Genomic DNA, 19034 nt, shown 5'->3' on the forward strand with positions numbered 1-19034 from the left:
GAAATCATGAAAATCTCAGTAATAAATAATTATATACATGTGAAAATTATTTTACTTTTACTCCACATTCATTCCAGCCCAATTCACTCCCTTAAACCAGATGCTATACCTTCGGTTAATCTCCCAGGCTTAATACAAGGTAAGTTAGAATAGTCTTTGTGACCTCACCAGACGTGTAAACTTAACTTATTAATGTGTCTACTGACTGACACGACTATCGTGTGTTCAAATATTTTGCATGATATATTTGAAATCAATAAAATAATATATCTATATTTCTTTGAGTCCAAGATATATAAGCCATTCCATTTAAATATGTCTTTTTTCAGATCACGATTATAAAGAACTGGCCACTTTTGATCACATAGAGCAGCAGTCGACAACAGAATATGCTGATGAATTAAAAGTTAAAAACTGCTAGGTCTTCACATCATAGGATCCTAGAGAACCAATGTGGCAAAATCAGCTAAGATTTTCTTTTTGTTTTATTTAAAAAATTAATACTTCAAAATATGATTTCTACTATTTTTAGACATTGGATTCCAAAATAAAGGGCTCAGTGAACCTCAATATGGAGCAGAATTCATCTTGTTTCTGTATACTTTTTCACAACCTCAATGTCAAAAATTATGCATGAGTAATTTTAGATCTTATTCAAATCTTGAAGACCGAATTCTACATTTACTATAACCTTGGGCCATACACTGTATAAACTCTATTTTGCAAACTTTGGTCTTCATATTACAAACTTTCTCATTAAACTAATTTTATACAATGGTATTTGGAAGATTTTTTATATTTTATTTAATATTTTAACAAGCATGTATAACTGTTATTTTTTATTGTATAAATTTGTGAGTTTTTCTAAAATTTATTTATAATATAGTAATATATTTGTGAATTTCTTATCTTTTGTGTCTGCTGCTATAATGTTCTTAAGATTTAATTTTGGAAACCCACACCTATGTATTTAGTAGATGTGGGTTTTTCAGAAATTATAGTAGGCAAACAGAAAAAGGAACAAATCGAGAAAGTTATTTAATATGGGAACAAAAAAAGTCTCAATTTAACACTGTTTCAATCTGCCTAAAAGTGTTAAATTTCGATATTTTTGTCCCCATATTAAATATACTCCTCCATTTGTCACCTTTTTTATTTTTGTACTATAATTTCTGAAAGAACCTCACATTTCCCCTTACTTTTAAGCACATGGTATAGCGAAATTCAAATATTGCGATACTTTAATCGATATAAATAGTAGTAAATAAATAAAATAATAGTAGTCTCAAGTTATCGTGTTTAGCGGTACCTGTAAAATAAATTAGTTGACTGTTCTTTTGTGCATCGAGTGCTGTAATTCATATTTTAGCTAACAAGAAAAAACTGCAATAAGCAATTTGTTTATAATAAAAAATATGTATGTATATATGGTATATAAAATCTTGAGGCTTGGCACCACAATTTAAGCGTACCAAATAAACTTGTAACAATGGGTTTGAGTTTTGGTAATAGCTTATAGCAATGAAATAGTTTTAAGTAAAAAAAAATTACGTATGTAACTAATTTCGTCAGTACCTGCGATGCCAATTTTCAAAAATGTTACTTGTTATTATATTAATTATTTTAATGTTCAATAGTTATTACTGAAGGACTTTGTTTACTGAAGAAAAGAGATTTCTAACAAAAATATCAATTTAAAGTTACGTTAAATCTTTTCTTATAGTTGGAGATATCCCCGGCCCAGAATATCTCCGAACCAGTACCCGCACAGCCTCCAGAGAAGATCTCACCTCGACCGGATCGAGTTTAATTCAACCTCATGTAAAAACGGTCAGTCGTTCCTTTTCGGTACTAGCACCTTGGAAACCTCGACATCATAGAGAACGAATGGATATAGATTATACTCAATATAATAAATCACCGAAATCGGGAAAGTACGAGCAAAGATCATCCAGGACTGCTAGTAGGAACGATAATTCGACTTTAAGGAGAAAAGCTGCACAACAGGAGAGTAAGCGGAATGGGTATCAATCAATAAATAGGAGATCAAGAAGTAAGGAAAATATATCTCACTCCAAAGAAGATTTATTGAGAGGTGAGTAAATAATAATCTTAATCATAATGTAAAAAAAACTAATTTAATTATTATAATGAATATTTTGTTCTTTCGATTTCATGCATTTAAATGAAATCAAAATTAGGTCTTTCGTCTAGAAAAAAGGCGGTATTTGTACCCCTGCCCTATCGAAGTCTCTATTTTAATAGTCAGGCTGATATACCAGCTCCTATTTAGAATCGGATTTAGGTTTAAGATATTCTTTTCCACTCTACTGGTGAAATTATATTATTATTTATAAATATTCTTTTTCATATTTTTTCATCTTTTAGTAAATATATACAAATCAATTCAGACAATGAGAAATGCTACTGTTACAAGTCCATAAATATAAAATATAATATCTAGGTTATACGCATTGGTCGTGTGTATGTTAGAGTGGGAAATAAAACCTATAAACCTTCGAAGAACCAGATTTATTCAGTGGAATAAATCACCGTATCAATGAACTGTATAATCTATTACAGTTTATTACTCTTATTAAATTATTAGTTTTATTAAATTATAACAAGACTAAAGGCGAAAAACATCTTGTCGGACTTGCATTGTTTATTTAATGTAACACGACGTTTCGGTTGGTAAGTATCTCCAACCGTTATCAAGTGTAAACTAACAGCAAACTACTATTCTATAGGCTTATATACTAGATGTGTGCAGCGATGTGGAAAGGAAAGTCATCCGTGAGAAGAGTTGGGGGGGAGGACACGCCTCTCTCTAAATCCTACACTGTCCTGAGAGTAGAGGCTTCCAGATGTTGGGTATATCGATGCTTGGCTGGCTGAAGATCCCCTGATTCTGTGAAATGAAAGCTGCCTCTATGAACTTCCTCTTCCGCCAGTGCTGTTCCTTATGCAGAATCTTGGCTTCTGACCAGTGGATATTGTGTCCATTATGCCACGCGTGCTCTGCTATTCCGGATTTGGAAACCTCTCCTCTTTGGGTCCAGCTGTGATGTTCGTTTGCTCTGATTTCTAGGGGGCGCTTCGTTTCACCTATGTATGAGTCACCGCACTCACATGGGATCCGGTAGACGCAATTTTTGGTATCCAACATGCCATCTGGTTTGGTCTTTGATACCACGCTTCTGATAGTGGTGCTAGATCTAAAGGCAGTTCTAATATTGTACTTGCTGGCAATGCGTCGGATTTGTTCCGATGTACCCCTGATGTAAGGTATGGGTAGAAGTCTAATTGTCGTGATGGCCTCGTCTCTGATTTGATTTGGACGCGTCCTTTGGATGGTCCTACTTATTAGCTTCTTTGGATATCCATTCTGTTGTAGGTCTTTGTGGATGGTATCCACTTCAGTCTTGAGATCCTCGTCGTTTCTACAGATGGTTCGAGCTCTATTGTAGCGGGATCTTATGATGCCTACTTTGGTGGTTGCAGGGTGGTTGGACTCAGTGAAGATACTGGCCCGTGTGTGTTGGTTTTCAATAATATTTTCATAAATAAGACAATGCAAGTCCGACAAGATGTTTTCACTGTACCATTGTCTACCACCTTCAAAAAAAGACAAAAGGCAGCGTGTGTAGTTCGCCGGTAAAAAGTAAAAGCAAATTAGTTTTCTTGCGTTGAAGACAAGTCTTGAAGCAAGAGAAGAGACGACTCAAAAACGAATAATAATCTAAAAATAGTCTAATAGCGTTGATTGAATATTTGGGAAGATACGCAATCCTGTTTTTTAAAATGTACCCGTACTTGGACTTGGTTTTTGGCTTCTTTGAGTAAGGTTTTCAATGACGCTGGAATCTCCGGCTACGCGGCCGTGTTGGTTATTTTTTTAAGACATTAATGATGCTGCCAACTATGTTTTTATTATTTTTTTTTAAACATACAACAAACAGTAGTGTCATTTGTGTGATCAAGTCAACTTATTGGGTGGTCAGGTCAACTCATGTTGATATTTCTTACAAGTAAAATTTAAAAAAACATTATGTTTTCTCCATTTTGTGTTCATGATGAGGGTCAAGTTTTTAATTAAATAGCCTGCTGCACTTAATTTACTAAAAAACTAATATCCAAAAAAAAATGTGGGTCAAATTTTAAGATATAAGTAGGTAAAAGTAATTTAGCAAAATAATTTTAGCAATAAATTCAGCAAAATCTTTTAGCGAATATTTTAAATTTTTTCTTGTGTTTTTTGAAAACATTTTAGAAAATTATTTATTAAATAAATACATATCTATTAAGGCGCTATATTAACCATTTGCAGTTTTGAATAGCCCTTTTAATTACCTTTTCAATGAGGTATCTCTTTTAAATGCGGACCTGCATTTTTTATCATTAATTTTGAACTCATTTTTTATTCCCTTTAAAATGATGTATCTCATTTATATGTTTTCCAACGTTTTGACGTATTAATAACCATAATTAGGATTTTTTCATGGCAAATAGGACACCCTGTATACCTATCTCTCTGTCGCTCACGGAACTATTACCAAAATTACCTGTTGGAAATGCAAGTGTGATACACTGTCAAAAAGGTAATTAAAAGGGCTGTCATAAGAAAGGCGAGAAGAAATTAGGCGCTCATAAGAAAAACCAACCATTATAATGCAAAGTGTTGAAAGTGTTTACAGGGTGACTCCTTTGGACAGGCTATTGGAGATACACCCCTAAAATCTTAAATAGAGAGATACATGGTCAAATGATACATTATCTTAAAGCATTTGAAAAATGCTTTCCAATAATACTATTTAAGCTACTATGTAAGCCACATTTTAGAAACTTCTCTGTTTATCAAGAAAACTACATATTTGACATTTTTTATTAATTAATTAAATGTTCAAAACGAATCAAATAATTAATATATAATATACATTATATATAATATATTCAAATATACTAGCATGACTCAGTTAGAAAGTTACTTAAATTTCATAACTTATATCCCTCTAAACTGCAAATACTGCAAGAATTTAAAATTAGTTCAAGTAATGAACTTATATACGAGTAGAAAATGAAAAAAATAGGTCCCATTATATTTCCTTAAGGAACGCCGATTTTAATTACTTCTGGAGAACTTAAGTTGTTATTTACTTAAGTGTATTGCTTTCTTAAGGATAAATAACTTTCAACGACTTCCAATACAATGCCTCTCACTCCATAATGTTCAAGAACATCAAGGAGCTTTTGGTGAGACACTGTATCGAAAGCCTTAGCAAGGTCCATGAAAACCACTCTCACCTTTTCATGATCCTCAAATCCATTGACAATCTCTGAGATAAGCTACTCTATAGCATTGGTGGTCCCTCTTTCTTTTAAAAATCCATTTTATCTTGACCATAAGATTTTAGCTTCCTTAAAAAAATATATCAGTCTATCCTTTAATCAATGGATAACTAAAAATACTTCGGTTATCCTCCACTAAATTTAGTTAAAAAATATGAATCCTACATGTTTCGGACGTATAAAATGTCCATCATCAGGGATAACAAATTAAGGAGTTTCGTCAATGCATCTTAAAAACGAATTAAGATACATGAGAATCCACCAAACCTGGATCTACAAAAACCTTAAAATCACATTATTACGACAATACGATAATTGTCCACAATTGTAAAGATTTCTATATTATTTTGTCATCAAAAAACGGCTGTAAATTCTCAAATAATAAATTAAATTTTTTTATAATTAGATTTTCTTTAAGATTTTCTAATAAGATTTTGAGTTTCCCCTTTTCGGTTATTATAAATCAGAATCTTAATTAATAACTGTAAATATTTCTCAATTTGCCATGGACATAGGTTTAGTATAGTTATTTTTGTTTAATATAATTATATTTTATAAATTGTATTATAAATATTACAAATTAATTATGAATTCATTAAATGATTTTATTGTTTTGACATAAATTTAAAAAAATATCTGATAATCTTATTAGAGAAAATACATTATTTGATTTAGTCATTTTTATGAATTGAAAGTATTTCTTTCTTATCGCTTATTTCTGATTTATCCTTTTTCAAAAAATATTTGCAATTATTTTCACATTTCGTTTTCTCTATTAAGATTTTTGCGAAATATCCTGAAACATTACATTAGAACACATTTCTAGACCACACATTAGATTAGAAATAAGCTACTTAAAAAATAATACCTAATTGATATTATTACGATTTTCGAAAATCCTCTTTTTTAAACTAATTAAACGAACGGCACTTTGTACTCGAACTGTAACTCTGTAAAGGCTAAAATATCGAACAGAAAAATTGAATTAAAATAGCTTGTGTTAATAGGTTAAATTGTATTCAATATTTATTACAACGTATTAAGTAGAAATTCTATAATAAATGAACCTCTCTGTTTATTGAAAAAAATAATTATACGGGGTGTTCATTTGAAAACTTCCCACCACGGATTTATCCAAAACCACTGTTAAAAAAAAACGCCGAAATACGTCAAAAGGTTTGTCAAGGGGCACAACGTATCGAGTAACAGCTTGTTTAAAAGGTCTTTCGAAGTCTTTTATTTTGACGTTTGATTTTTTTAAATCGTCGATTAGTTTTCGAGAAAATTAGAAAAATCTTTGTTTATCTTAATTTGTTCAGATAGAAAACAAAAACATGAAAATATCAGTTTTTATTTCAATAAGTGTTCCAAATGTTGCCCGTTTTTGGCCAAACAATGATATAGGCGATGTTCAAATACCTGACGGACATTTTCAAAAATATGTTGTGGGATATCATGGCAGCTGTCAATGATGTGTTGACGAAGTTCATCCAAACTTTCAGGTTGGGGAGTAAACATAATAGATTTCAAATGACCCCATAGAAAAAGTCTAACGGCGTTATATCAGGAGATCTAGCAGGCCATTCTATAGGCCCCCTTCGCCCTATCCATTTATTTGGAAACTCCATTGCCGAACAGGAAGAACATAGTGAGGAGGAGCGCCGTCTTACTGGAAATATATTTCAGACGACGAGTTTCCAGAAAAATTAAATAATATTTCCAAGTAGACTTGTCGAAAGCATTAATAGATATCAACTCAAAGCTCCCGAGTTTTCAGGGCGGATGACGCAAAACAGGCAGACAGTGACTGTTTTGTGACAGCACACGCCTTTGGCAAAATTCTCGGGTTCACTACTTAGACTTACGCGACGTTGCCACCATCCCATTGTCGAGTACATTTGAGGGTACATTTTCGTCCATAAAGTTGCGAATCTTCTCAAATATTCAATCAACGATAATAGTCACAACACGCTTACCCCTCCCCCGTTCTCGTACGAATTACTTTGATTGGGTACGATTCGATGAAAGAAACCGTGTTAAATGTAATTAATATAGGACGCTTCAATAATAAAGCGTAATTTATAACTAGCATCAAAACTTATACAACCCGTTTGAAAGAGGTGTAATATTACTCTAAAAAAAGATCCGTTGTATAACTATTCTTTCCTCTAAGATTGTATTTAAACAACACATGATAAAATGTTACCCCAAGGATATAAATATCTATATACTAGTAGACATTCCTTTACTAATATATATTAGCCTACCTTCTTAGCTATAAAACGCTTTTGTATTCAAATGAAAAGAGGCTCCCAAAGACTCGTTGATATTGTATACGAGAAAGTAAGGTATAAATTATAGAAACAGGAAAGTTACAAGTTTACTAGGTAAATTATTGTATTCCTGGAATTGCTTTAGTTGTCACAACAAAGTCACAGATATTCAAGCTCGGATGTCTAGAGTTTATTATTTCACACTTAATCACTAAATATAGAGTCTTTTTATATTGTGTTTTTAATCATAGGAATCGATTCGTGTTTTTATTTATTAATTTTAAATATCCAAATCGTCTAAACTAGTATATTGGCGTAAAGGTCGTAGTAATGTGAGATCTTCTACGGAACTATGCTAATTTTATATCTACTTCTATTTCGATTTTAATCTTCTCTTTCTTACGATGGAACAAAAACATCCTATTAATATTCTTATTTTAATTCACTTTCTATCTACTATGTTTCCATTTCCAATCGGAATTAGGTATTACAGAATCTCTAAAGATATTTTATTTTTAGGATCAACATCCACACTTTACAAGAAAAAAGATAAACTTCCAAGAGAAAACTCTCGATACATCCGAGATCGTGACGACAGAAAAATGTCCACAAAAAGCCAATCGGTAGAATCCATATCAAAGAAATCCCGTGATGACGGATACAATGTGAATAGATCAGCCTCTATGCCGAGAGACACAGAAAAAACGGCTGGATGGTTTAAACGTACGAAAAAGTCTACAAGCACCCAACGCCTGTGATATTTTTCACTTTGAAAATTACCTTTTTTTATTGTTTGCTTTTAACATCAGCACAATTATTAAGTGCCATTAGTAAAGTAAATAATAATAATAATAATAATAATAAGATATATGCTATGTACAAATATTGGTTGGCCATATAAAAAAATCTCTTAATGTTTGTGCCTTATATTTGTTAATTTTTTTTTAAAGATTCAGAATGTTTTTTTGACACATATATTTTATTTTCTTTTCGTTACAAATAACTTCAATCAGATTACTAGTGAAAGGGAGATAAAATAACTAATATCTATAATATTAGCAATTCTTGTTAACCTCATTATCAATATTTTTTAACTTTATGGTGCTATAAAATTTAACATTACTTATTAGTTGTAAATAACACTTGTGTAAGTATATCGTTAAGAATTAAAATCACCGTTCTTTTAATATGTTACCCGAACTCTACCTGCATATTTTGTAAAAAATACATTTTAATAAATTAATTGTGTTGTAAAATGATAAAATGGGCTATAATATTTTCTTAATAAAAATTAATAATAACCAAGAATGCTTTTTATTTAAAATCAAGTTATTAATTTTTTATCTCTTTGCTACAAAATGAAAATTTAAGTTTACAGTTTTTCCGTAAACAAAATCTGATTCAATGATACCGTAACTGATAATGTTATAATTATTATATTGGTGCCTATAAGAAGGCAAATTTATGCAAGGTGTCCCAGCGCAAATGAAACAGAGGTATTTTCGGTGTGAAAACCTTGTATACGTCGATTTTATTTTGGAGGGAGACAATTTTTATTGAGCAAGACACTCTTATGCAGTCACCCCCAATTCCAAAAGTGGCTGCTTTCATTTGGATATAAAAGCTTTTAAACATTCTGAAAGTAGCAAAAAATGAGACACAGGCATTTTGAGTAGTCTATCTATTTTAATCTTAAACGGATTAATTTCATTTTTCAAAGAGGTACCTATATATAAAGTAATTGCCTTTCGAAGAGGCAGAGGAAAGGAGTTAGAAGAAACAACCCAACAATGAAGTTCTCAAAGATTTCCGCCCAAATATTTCATTTTTCAGGGCTGGAACTGGGCTTGAACTTCGTGAAACTGTCCAGGATTGGCATCTGACCAGTAGCAGCAGTTATGACGATTTATTTTTCCATAAAGTAAAAACATACATTGAGCTAAGAAGCAAATGATGTAAGAAAGGCGCCGATTCACAATGATCAATTCACTAAGAGCTTTACAACATTTCACTCATCTATTATAATCGTCCTCATTTAGTTCTTGCACCAGGTGAATTTTGTAAGGATGGAATTTATTTTGCTTAAGTATCCTCTGAACGAACTTTTGCTTACTCCTGTGCTCGTCGCTAATTTTCTGACACTTATTTATGGTTCAACATGAAGTTGATCTAGAACAGCTATTTGCATTACTTAATTAGCAACAACGGCATGTTGAACCTCACGGTTTTTATAAACACATTGCCAGTTTCGATAAGTTTGGCAATTCATTCCAGAACGTATTTTCTGTTGAACCGTTTTTAATGTCATTTAATAATTGTTCCATTCTATTGGCACAAATGCTGTGTCGAAAGAAAAGCTGTATCATCTTAACTCTCTCTGCAGTAGAATAAACTATTTAATACAGTACTTCTACAAGTAAAAGGCCTATGTCATAAAATATAATGTAATATTTTAAGCTATTTAAGTATATGCTAATTTTATAAAAAAATACCAGTAGTTTTAAGCGACCAAATAATTCAAATTTTTCAGATAGGTGCAATTTATTTGTTTAGTTTTTATGTATCGTATACAACTAGCTGTTTAACAATAATATTTACGAAAATATAAAAAAAGTGCTTTTATGAAAAAACACCTTTTTAATTTTCGCTATTTTTAGAATTTTGAAAAGCTTTCATATAATACATAAGACTTAAAAAAAAAAATACACTGAAAATGCAAAATGAAGAACAGTTTTCACAAGATAAAGAACAGCTTTTGGCTGGAATTTGGAAAAAATATAATCCGTGAATATAACTGGAAATAATAACTGGAAATCTTCTCTATTTAGTGAAATAAAAAATAAAATAAAAAAAATAGATAAAGAATGAAGCAAAAGTAAAAACGTAGTAAGAGGAAATCTGACTATAACTATTTTAACACGATTAAAAAATTTACCTTTTTTACAGTCAAAATGAAAAAAAAATTTGTTCAAACCTAAATTTTTTGAATTATACAATATAATATTGTATAATTTTAAGGTAACACAGGTTACCTCAAAATCTTTATAACGTGATTTTAAGAATTTTTTTAATTCACCACCATAGATGATCAAAAATGTTTTTCTTAGAACATTGAAAGGCTAGAATTAGTAAACAACAACTTTGTTTGAGTCCAACATGTGCACAGGGGCAAGAGGGATGTTTTGTTTACAAACATATTTGCCAATTATCTGTTGTCAAGTCGACGCAAATTTCCAACGGAGGAAATTTTTAGCTATATTTTAACAACCATTATAACGTTAATTTAACTTATTTGTATTGTATTTTATATGAAAATTTAAAATAAAAGTATAAGTGCTACAATTAACCTATTTTAACAATAAACATAATATCCTTAAGCAAAAAAAACAAAATTATTAACATTCTTATCCCTAAAACTGCTTCTAAAAAATTTGAACCGACAACACCGGAGCTAAAGCGCCTGGGCCATACGCGTAGTGTCATCTGTTAAACGGCTTTTTGTTTATATTCGGGATTCCTGTATTTTCTTTCATTTTTGGTTTAAAAAGGAAAAAGGCCACATTTTAGTGTTTTTTTAAATTGCTAGGATGGCAAAAACTTCTGTCTTTTGTGCCACATCATGATAAAAAGGTGATTCAAGCCGATCTTCTTCTTCTCACAAGTAAGTACCGATACTTTCTTAACATCACATCATGGGGTTACCATCATCATAAACGTAGAATAGGGGATCTTATAGATATAAACCTAATAAAAACTTGAATGTGAAGGTGTGTATATACCAAAATATTTATATTTTTAAATATGAATATTTTTTTGAACATATTCATCTATTAATAGGCTATAAAAAATACAAAACTAGAATTTTGTCCCTGGTTTTATTACAGGATTTTATGTTTTTTTGTTGTTTTGGCAGAAAGAAGGCATAATACCTTTGATACCTATCTATACATAGTTATGTTTTTTCAATATATATAGAGATTAGGTAGATAGAAGATAGAAGAAATTACTAAATTTTTATTGCCTTTAAAGAATTTTGAGATTTATTTAGATATTGATATCTATGTATAAAGTTATTTTTGTCTTTCCCTAAAATTTAGTCGATAATTTTTTTTTTATTTTACCATATTGCAACTTAGAATAATAGATATATATAGTAATTAGCACTACATATTAATTTATTAGTGTAATATTTGTTTGCTTTTTGATTAAATATCAAATACTTATTATAGATTGCCTAATCCTAATATATGCCCAAAGGGAACAATGGATTTCATTAATGGAAATCAACACAATTAAAAAGAACATATTTGTGCAGATCATATCCTTAGAAATGATTTCTTATATAAGGAAGATAATATTATCAGTAGCCAGACTTATAAAAAAATCAGCTCTACCTCAAAGGTAATTTTTTTTTAAATATATTTTTCTAGTTGAGTCTGGGTCTGTACTATGCAAACCAGACGTGTTTTCTATCAGCGCTATCATTTTAGTATTTTTGAAGTTGAATTGTGTTTTTGATGTTGATAATATTTTTGAAGATTTTTTTATGTATTTATCTGATATCAATGTGTGCGGAAAAGTGTAAAGTTTTCACGTGTATGATTAAAAATCCGAAATAAAACCAGAAGAAAGTGAAAAGTTTTTTTTTGGTCTGTATAATGGAGACTTCTAACAATGTATTTGATGGGGACCCCATCAGTTGTATTAAGTATAAATTGGTCTTTGAAAATGTGAAGTCTATTATTCAATGTTCTGCATGCAAATATTATTATCTTGGAAAATGTGCTAATGTGGACATGCGTGGTTTCCACATGAAAAAAGCCACTTGGAAATGCGACGGATGTGAAACTTTAGGTGAAGGTAGATCAACTACCGATGCACCCAGAAACGATAGGTCTAGAAAACGCAGCCGTGTCGATGATTTTATGAATCAATACTCTGCAAATTAAATTAGTAATATCTTACAATTTTTTGTGAGAAGAAATCGCTGGCCTTAAAGGAACAAAAGTAGTGACAACATCAGCTTCAGTGGTAAGGAATTCAATGTCATATGTAAAGGTATTGCAGAATGATAATAAAATATTGGTAGTTAAACCAAAAGAGGCTGATAAAAACACGAAACAAATGAAGGAGGATATCAGAATAAAAGTTAATCCAGCTGAGATTGGTGCGGGTTTGTCTTTGGGTAAACACACAAACAACGGAGGAATAATTCTTAAATGTGGCAATGAAAAGAATATTGGTATTATTCAGACTGAAGTACAAACTAAAATGGACGACAACTATACTGTTAATGTGCCTAAAGTCTTGAAAAGGCGACTAAAAGTGGTGAGAATAAATGAGTCCAAACATTCGTTAGATTATGCAGAAATTATTGCAAAGATTGAAAAGCAAAATAATATACGTAGGAGTTTAGAAACAAAATAAATATTCTGCGTAAAACTAAGATAGTAGATAAAACGTTTAATTTAATAATGGAAATGGACTCCCTAACATATAACCATTTTATTAAGAGGGAAGGAATGAATATTGGGTGGAACCGTTGTGTCGTTTTTAATGACTATAATATTAAACGGTGTTTTAAGTGTTGCCATTATGGACACATGGCAAAAGAGTGTAAAGGCAGTAAAAGATGTGCAAAATGTACTGGTGATCTTGATGACTTTAAGGAGTGTAATGGAAATGTCGTTAAATGTGTTAATTGTGTTATGTCTAATCAAAGATATGGCCTTAATTTGGATGTTGGTCATACTGTATGGGAGTTGAACAAGTGTGAATCGTACAAAAAGATTGAAGACCAATAAAGGAACAGGTACGACATATAGCAATTAGATAAAACTATTGTATTTAATGCAAACATGGTTTATTTTAACTGTCAAGGGTACATTAACAACAAGGACCACATTAATCTTTTAATTAACGATTGGAAACCAAAGATCATTCTTTTAAGCGAGTCTCACGTAACTCCCGATATTGAGTCATGTGAGCTGGTCATAGATGGGTATAAATTAGAGCAATGTACAAGTAATAACAGTAGAACAGGAGGGGTCTTAGCATTAATTAGGCATGATATTAAATATAGAATTAGAAAAGTAGTATGTTTTGAAAGTTATGTCTGGTTACTGTCTTTGAAATGTCTGTGTCTCGTGATAAGTATTTGTGTTCTGCTTTATATCATCCACCTAACAAAGATGATGCTAAATTTTTGGAGTTTTTTTGATCAATACCTAGATGAAGTTGGTGACTTTAATGGAACAAATGTAATTGTTGGTGACTTCAATTTTAATCTGCTTAAAAATACTTTCTACGGCAACAAAATTAAGGACATAATATTTAGAAATGGATTTTCACAGATAGTCAAAACTCCAACTAGAACCGTTTCTGCTAGCTAAGCTTTAATTGATTTTATAATTACCAATGACAAGCACTTATCTTATAGTGAACACCCAAAATTAGTGACCATTCCATTTTATTAATTCTCCCAAATGAAAAAAAAGATCAAAATATAGAACTTGTATCATATCAATGATCATTTAAGAACTATAATTCTGTAAAATTACAAGAAGAATTTCTTGCATTCGAGTGGAATAACAGTATCTCTGATGTAAATAGATTGGCTAATTCTTTTGTGAACGACATAAAGAGTATTTTAGATAAAATGTGTCCGAGGACTAAATGTTTACAAATATTAAAATATAGGGATAAAAAATGGATAACCGAGGAGATAAGAGAACTTATGCGTGAAAGAGATAATTTATATAAGAGGGCGATAATTGATAAAAGTGAAAATACTTGGAATCAATATAAGGCTAAAAGAAATTTTACAGTTAACAAAATCAGAATAGAGAAGGAAATTTATTTTTTTTTAAGTATAGATTCTAATAAAAAGAACCCGAAAAAACTATGGAAGAATTTGAAAACACTGTTGCCGAGTAAAAGTAGCATACTACCAGAGCAAATTAATTTTAATTTAGAAATACTCCAAGATGAAGAAGATCCCACAGTTTTAATAAATACTTTGTAGAGAGTGTGGAGGATATTATAAATAATATACCACAAAGCGGAAACAGATTAAATAATGTTGTATGTCCCCCCGTGTTTAAAATTTTTTCTAAATTCAAACCTGTCTCTATGTTAAAAATGAAAAATACTGTAAGAAACTTAAAAAGTGTTGGTGGTGGTGAATCTGGTATATCAAAACATGTCCTCTGTGATGTCTATCTTGTGGTTGGTAATAGATTGTTAGATATTATTAATACTTCTTTGTCTAACGGTGTTTTCCCAGATGATTGGAAACTGTCTACTGTTATTCCTGTTCCCAAACTACAAAACACAAATTTGCATAATGAATTTAGACCCATTAACACGATACCTATCTATGAAAAGCTCCTTGAGAAATGTGTTAAGGAACAACTTGTTGAGTTTTGTGATAAAGGCAAAATAATTGTTCCTGGCCAGTCGGGATTTCGTGAGCATCATTCTTGTGAATCCGTTGTCGTTAATATTTGTGATAATTTTCTCAAAGCTATCGACTGTGATAATCTTGTTTTAGCGGTATTTTTAGATTTTAAGAGAGCCTTTGAAACGATAGATAGACAAATTTTAATTACCAAACTACAGCAATTAGGAAGTAGAGATAATGCTTTGAGTTGGTTTAAGTCATATGTGTCCAACAGAGTCCAACGTCTAATGTTTAAAAATAGTATATCTCAGTGTGTTTCTGTTAATTATGGTGTGCCTCAAGGAACTGTCTTAGGACCATTGTTATTTCTACGGTACATTAATGATATGGTAAAAGTTTTTGAAAAGTGTAGGGTAGTATTATTTGCAGATGATACAATGGTGTATATTATAGGCAAAAACTTACAGCAAATGCAAATCGACCTAAATAATGAATTGAATAGTTTATTAGTCTGGATTTGCACAAACAAATTGTGTTTAAATACAGCTAAATCGAAGTTTTGCATATTTGGCAAAAGTCACGACTTAATCAAATAGACATGGATAGTGTGAGCATTACCGTAAATGGGGATAGCATTCTTTATGAGAGTGAAATTAAGTATTTGGTTTACCCAAATACTAGAATAAATGGAAAATAAGAAAATAGTAGAATAGTGTCTAGATGCCAATTTAAACTTTTGTGCACATGCAGACTACGTCATGCGAAAATTCTCCAAAAAAGTTGGATTTATCACCAGAGTGGGAAGAAACCTCTCCATGAGCACAAAGTTGCTTTTGTTTAATAGCATTGCACTTCCGCATTTGCAGTATTGCTCCACGTTGTTGTTTAATCTGCCAATATAAAATACACCAGTTGGAAGTAATACAGAATAGAGCTATGAGACTGATTTTAAAATGTGATCCATATACACCAATTAAATGTATGTTAAGTGTCCTAAATATGATGTCTGTGACTGAACGTATAAAGTTTAATGTCTATTTGTTTATATTTAAATTGAAACATCGTTTGTTACCCAGCTATATTTGTGATAAGTTAAAATCGTTTGAGGATGTACACACATACGATACTAGACATCGTCAAGATTTCGCCATAGTGGATAGGTGTACCACTGTTCAGTTACTTAATTCGATTTTAGTTAGAGGCTCAATAGAATTTAATAAATTGCTTGTGATAATTAAGACCTGTGATAATGTAAACCAGTTTAGGAGGCTATTGAGAAAACATCTTTTAAATAGGGATAGCTAAGAGTATTTCTATTTTTTTTTTAATTTTTGTGTTGTACATTATATTCTTTTTATGATTAAGTTTTATTATACCATTTGTATTGTCCTAGGTTAGATTTGATTTATACCAATAATTGTTGTGTACGTTTTCTTTTATTACGCTGATCACCACTCTATTATTCCTAATGTAGCCCTGTATGTAATGAACTTTTATTGGTTTATTATTATTATTGTAATTCATTTTCTTTGTAGACTTTAGTACTGCTTTATAGTATAATTATAATTATTGTAATGTATGTAGCTATTATGCTAAATAAACTTCTTTATATATATATATATATATATATATTATAGTATATAATTATTGATAAAGGTTTGAATGCTTTTATTTACTTCATTAAGTAAGCTAAAAAAAACAACCTTTTAAAACTTGTGCTTGGGCTGTTATGTAAAATATACAGCTTCATCACAAAAAGTATTAGTGTTACTCATATAAGCTGTATTTATACCTAATACTTATTAAATTAGATATGTGTGTATACGTATTTTTTTACTAGCATTTCTGATGCACTGGTTAAAAACACAGCAGCCGATAATTCAGTTAATTTACCAAGTGATTTGCCCTTTAAATCTGCAGGGGTAGCTTTCCTGAAGAGCGCAAAAACTTCTTTAGCTTTCAAAATGGTATATAGTACAAACAGTGAAGCTAATATAGACAAGTATGGCTTATTAAAATAGATTAATATTCTCGATACACTAAATTTTGTATAATTACAGATCTGATCATTCATCATCAACAATAAATGCATCTGAGATTAATAGTTCTACAGTAACCGTGGGGTCTAGGTCAACAATTACTATTTCTCATCCAATCCGTTTTTTTTAACTGCTACACATTCCCTGACTCTGCCAACGAAAAGGTAAAAATACACTCAAAATAGACTACTTACTACTTTATGCCATGTATCATCCTATTCTATATATCTTATTTAAAAGTGATATAGTATTTTATTGTGTTATATTTGTTTAATTAAATGCAATTAATCAAATATATGATATTACAAAGATTCTTTATAATAACATACATTTTATTGATCAATTGGGTTATCATACTATATTTTTTAAATTTTTTCTTTTTATTTTTGGTAATACTATATTTTTATGTATATTATTCTAGGGTAAAATCAAAATGATATCCTGAGGACCTAAGCACTGATGATTCCACCGTTTCAAAAGCTAAATCACTCACAAAAAATTAAAATTCGAAGATTGCAACAAACAAATTTGCGCCAAAGAAATTTAATTAGATGTCTCAAGTCATTATTAAAATACTTAAGAAATAATAACATGATTTTCGGAAAAGCCCAACATACTACATATTTTATTTGACTTGCAAAAGTACTTTTTTGTATATTACTACTAATAAACTATCTAATCTAATCTATTAGATAGTATCTTGTAATCTATTGTCTTTATTCTTAGGTAAGCTTTGTTTTTTAGTATAAATTAATATGATATAATAATTGCTATTAGGTATTGTATAGGTCTCTGTTAAATGTCTCAAAGCCATTGTCCAGGCTAAATACTCATAATAAAAATCTTATAACCTATAAAAAACCTGCAACTCCTTCACAATTTGAACATCCTTGTAGTTTTAACTCTTTCCGCCGAAGCAATACTGTTCCTTTGAAAAAGTCAGCACTATAGAAGAATATATGTATTATGTGTTATAAAGTAAGTAATGTAAAACTGAGTTTTGTTTAATATAACAATAAAAAATAGAATTTTGCAAAATGTTAAAAATTTGTGTATTAAAACATGATTTATTATATTATAATAATAAAATATTTACTTTCCATAAAATTCTTTTTATTAGGACCGTCCTCTATTGAAGTCCTTTAAAAAAACACATAAATAGCTCATAAATGGTAATATTACTTATACTCAAACTCTATAATAATTAATAAAAATTTATCAGGTAATCTGATCAGAGTGCTTGTATCGGTGACATCAACAATGCGATCGAGCGGCGTTGCGATGCCATTACCGTTTTCTCGTTTCTTCGTACTTTATTTTCATTTATTTAACGTATATTGACATCGACACAGAGTATCTTATCAAATTTATTTAAAAAAAAATGCTTGATTTTATTAAAGGGAAGCAGTAGTATTGTTTTGTGCCTGAAACAACTGAAAATTTTTATGATATTATAAAGTGATTTTTACCATTTCTTTATAAGCATTTGACATCATTACATCAGAGATGTTGCATGCAAACGAACCTGCCCATCATAGTTCCACGGCATGCTACTTCTAGCCTTTCAATGTTCTAAGATTTTTTTCTTATTTCAAAGTAAGTGAGTTCACTTGTCATGGAAAAAATTACCTTTATTAATTCCAAGGGCTTAGATAATATAAATGCTATAAATATTTTTAATTGTTTTCTTATATAATACATTTTTTTATTAATGAACCTTATCAACGTTTGTTTGATTTCTGCTGAATTTCCGATAATCTGAAAAGAATGCTGTCGTAGGTCCTATTCCAAAAGTAATAACCTAATTTATAGTCGATGAGCACTGTGTGTTAGTTCTTGAAGGTTTTAAAAAGATTAGATCGGCTTTAAAAACGTCTTGAACTTGATCAAAAGGGGTTTTGCAGTGCAGCTAAAATGATAAAAGATAGCTAATTGTAAGAAAATTTACTAAGAAAAAAGTTAAAGTTGTAC

The 19034-nt window shown here is 30.4% G+C and overlaps 1 protein-coding gene across 8 annotated transcripts in view; it reads left to right on the forward strand.

Moving 5' to 3' along the window:
* Window positions 1–8867, forward strand: part of LOC126744646 (uncharacterized) — a 228790-nt gene extending 219923 nt beyond the window's left edge. For 3 of the 8 annotated variants that reach the window (XM_050452145.1, XM_050452146.1, XM_050452148.1), the window contains 2 exons: window positions 1724–2095; window positions 8142–8863. In XM_050452145.1, coding sequence (XP_050308102.1) covers window positions 1724–2095; window positions 8142–8380 — 611 coding nt within the window. In that variant the 3' untranslated portion in view covers window positions 8381–8863. Of the gene's footprint in view, window positions 1–1723; window positions 2096–8141 lie in introns of all 8 variants that reach the window. The other 5 variants (XM_050452152.1, XM_050452150.1, XM_050452151.1 and 2 more) reach the window with 3 other exon arrangements.
* The last annotated feature ends 10167 nt before the right edge of the window (window positions 8868–19034 follow it).

The sequence above is a fragment of the Anthonomus grandis genome, chromosome 14 (genome assembly GCF_022605725.1).
Source record: "Anthonomus grandis grandis chromosome 14, icAntGran1.3, whole genome shotgun sequence".
NCBI classification, from domain to species: domain Eukaryota; kingdom Metazoa; phylum Arthropoda; class Insecta; order Coleoptera; family Curculionidae; genus Anthonomus; species Anthonomus grandis.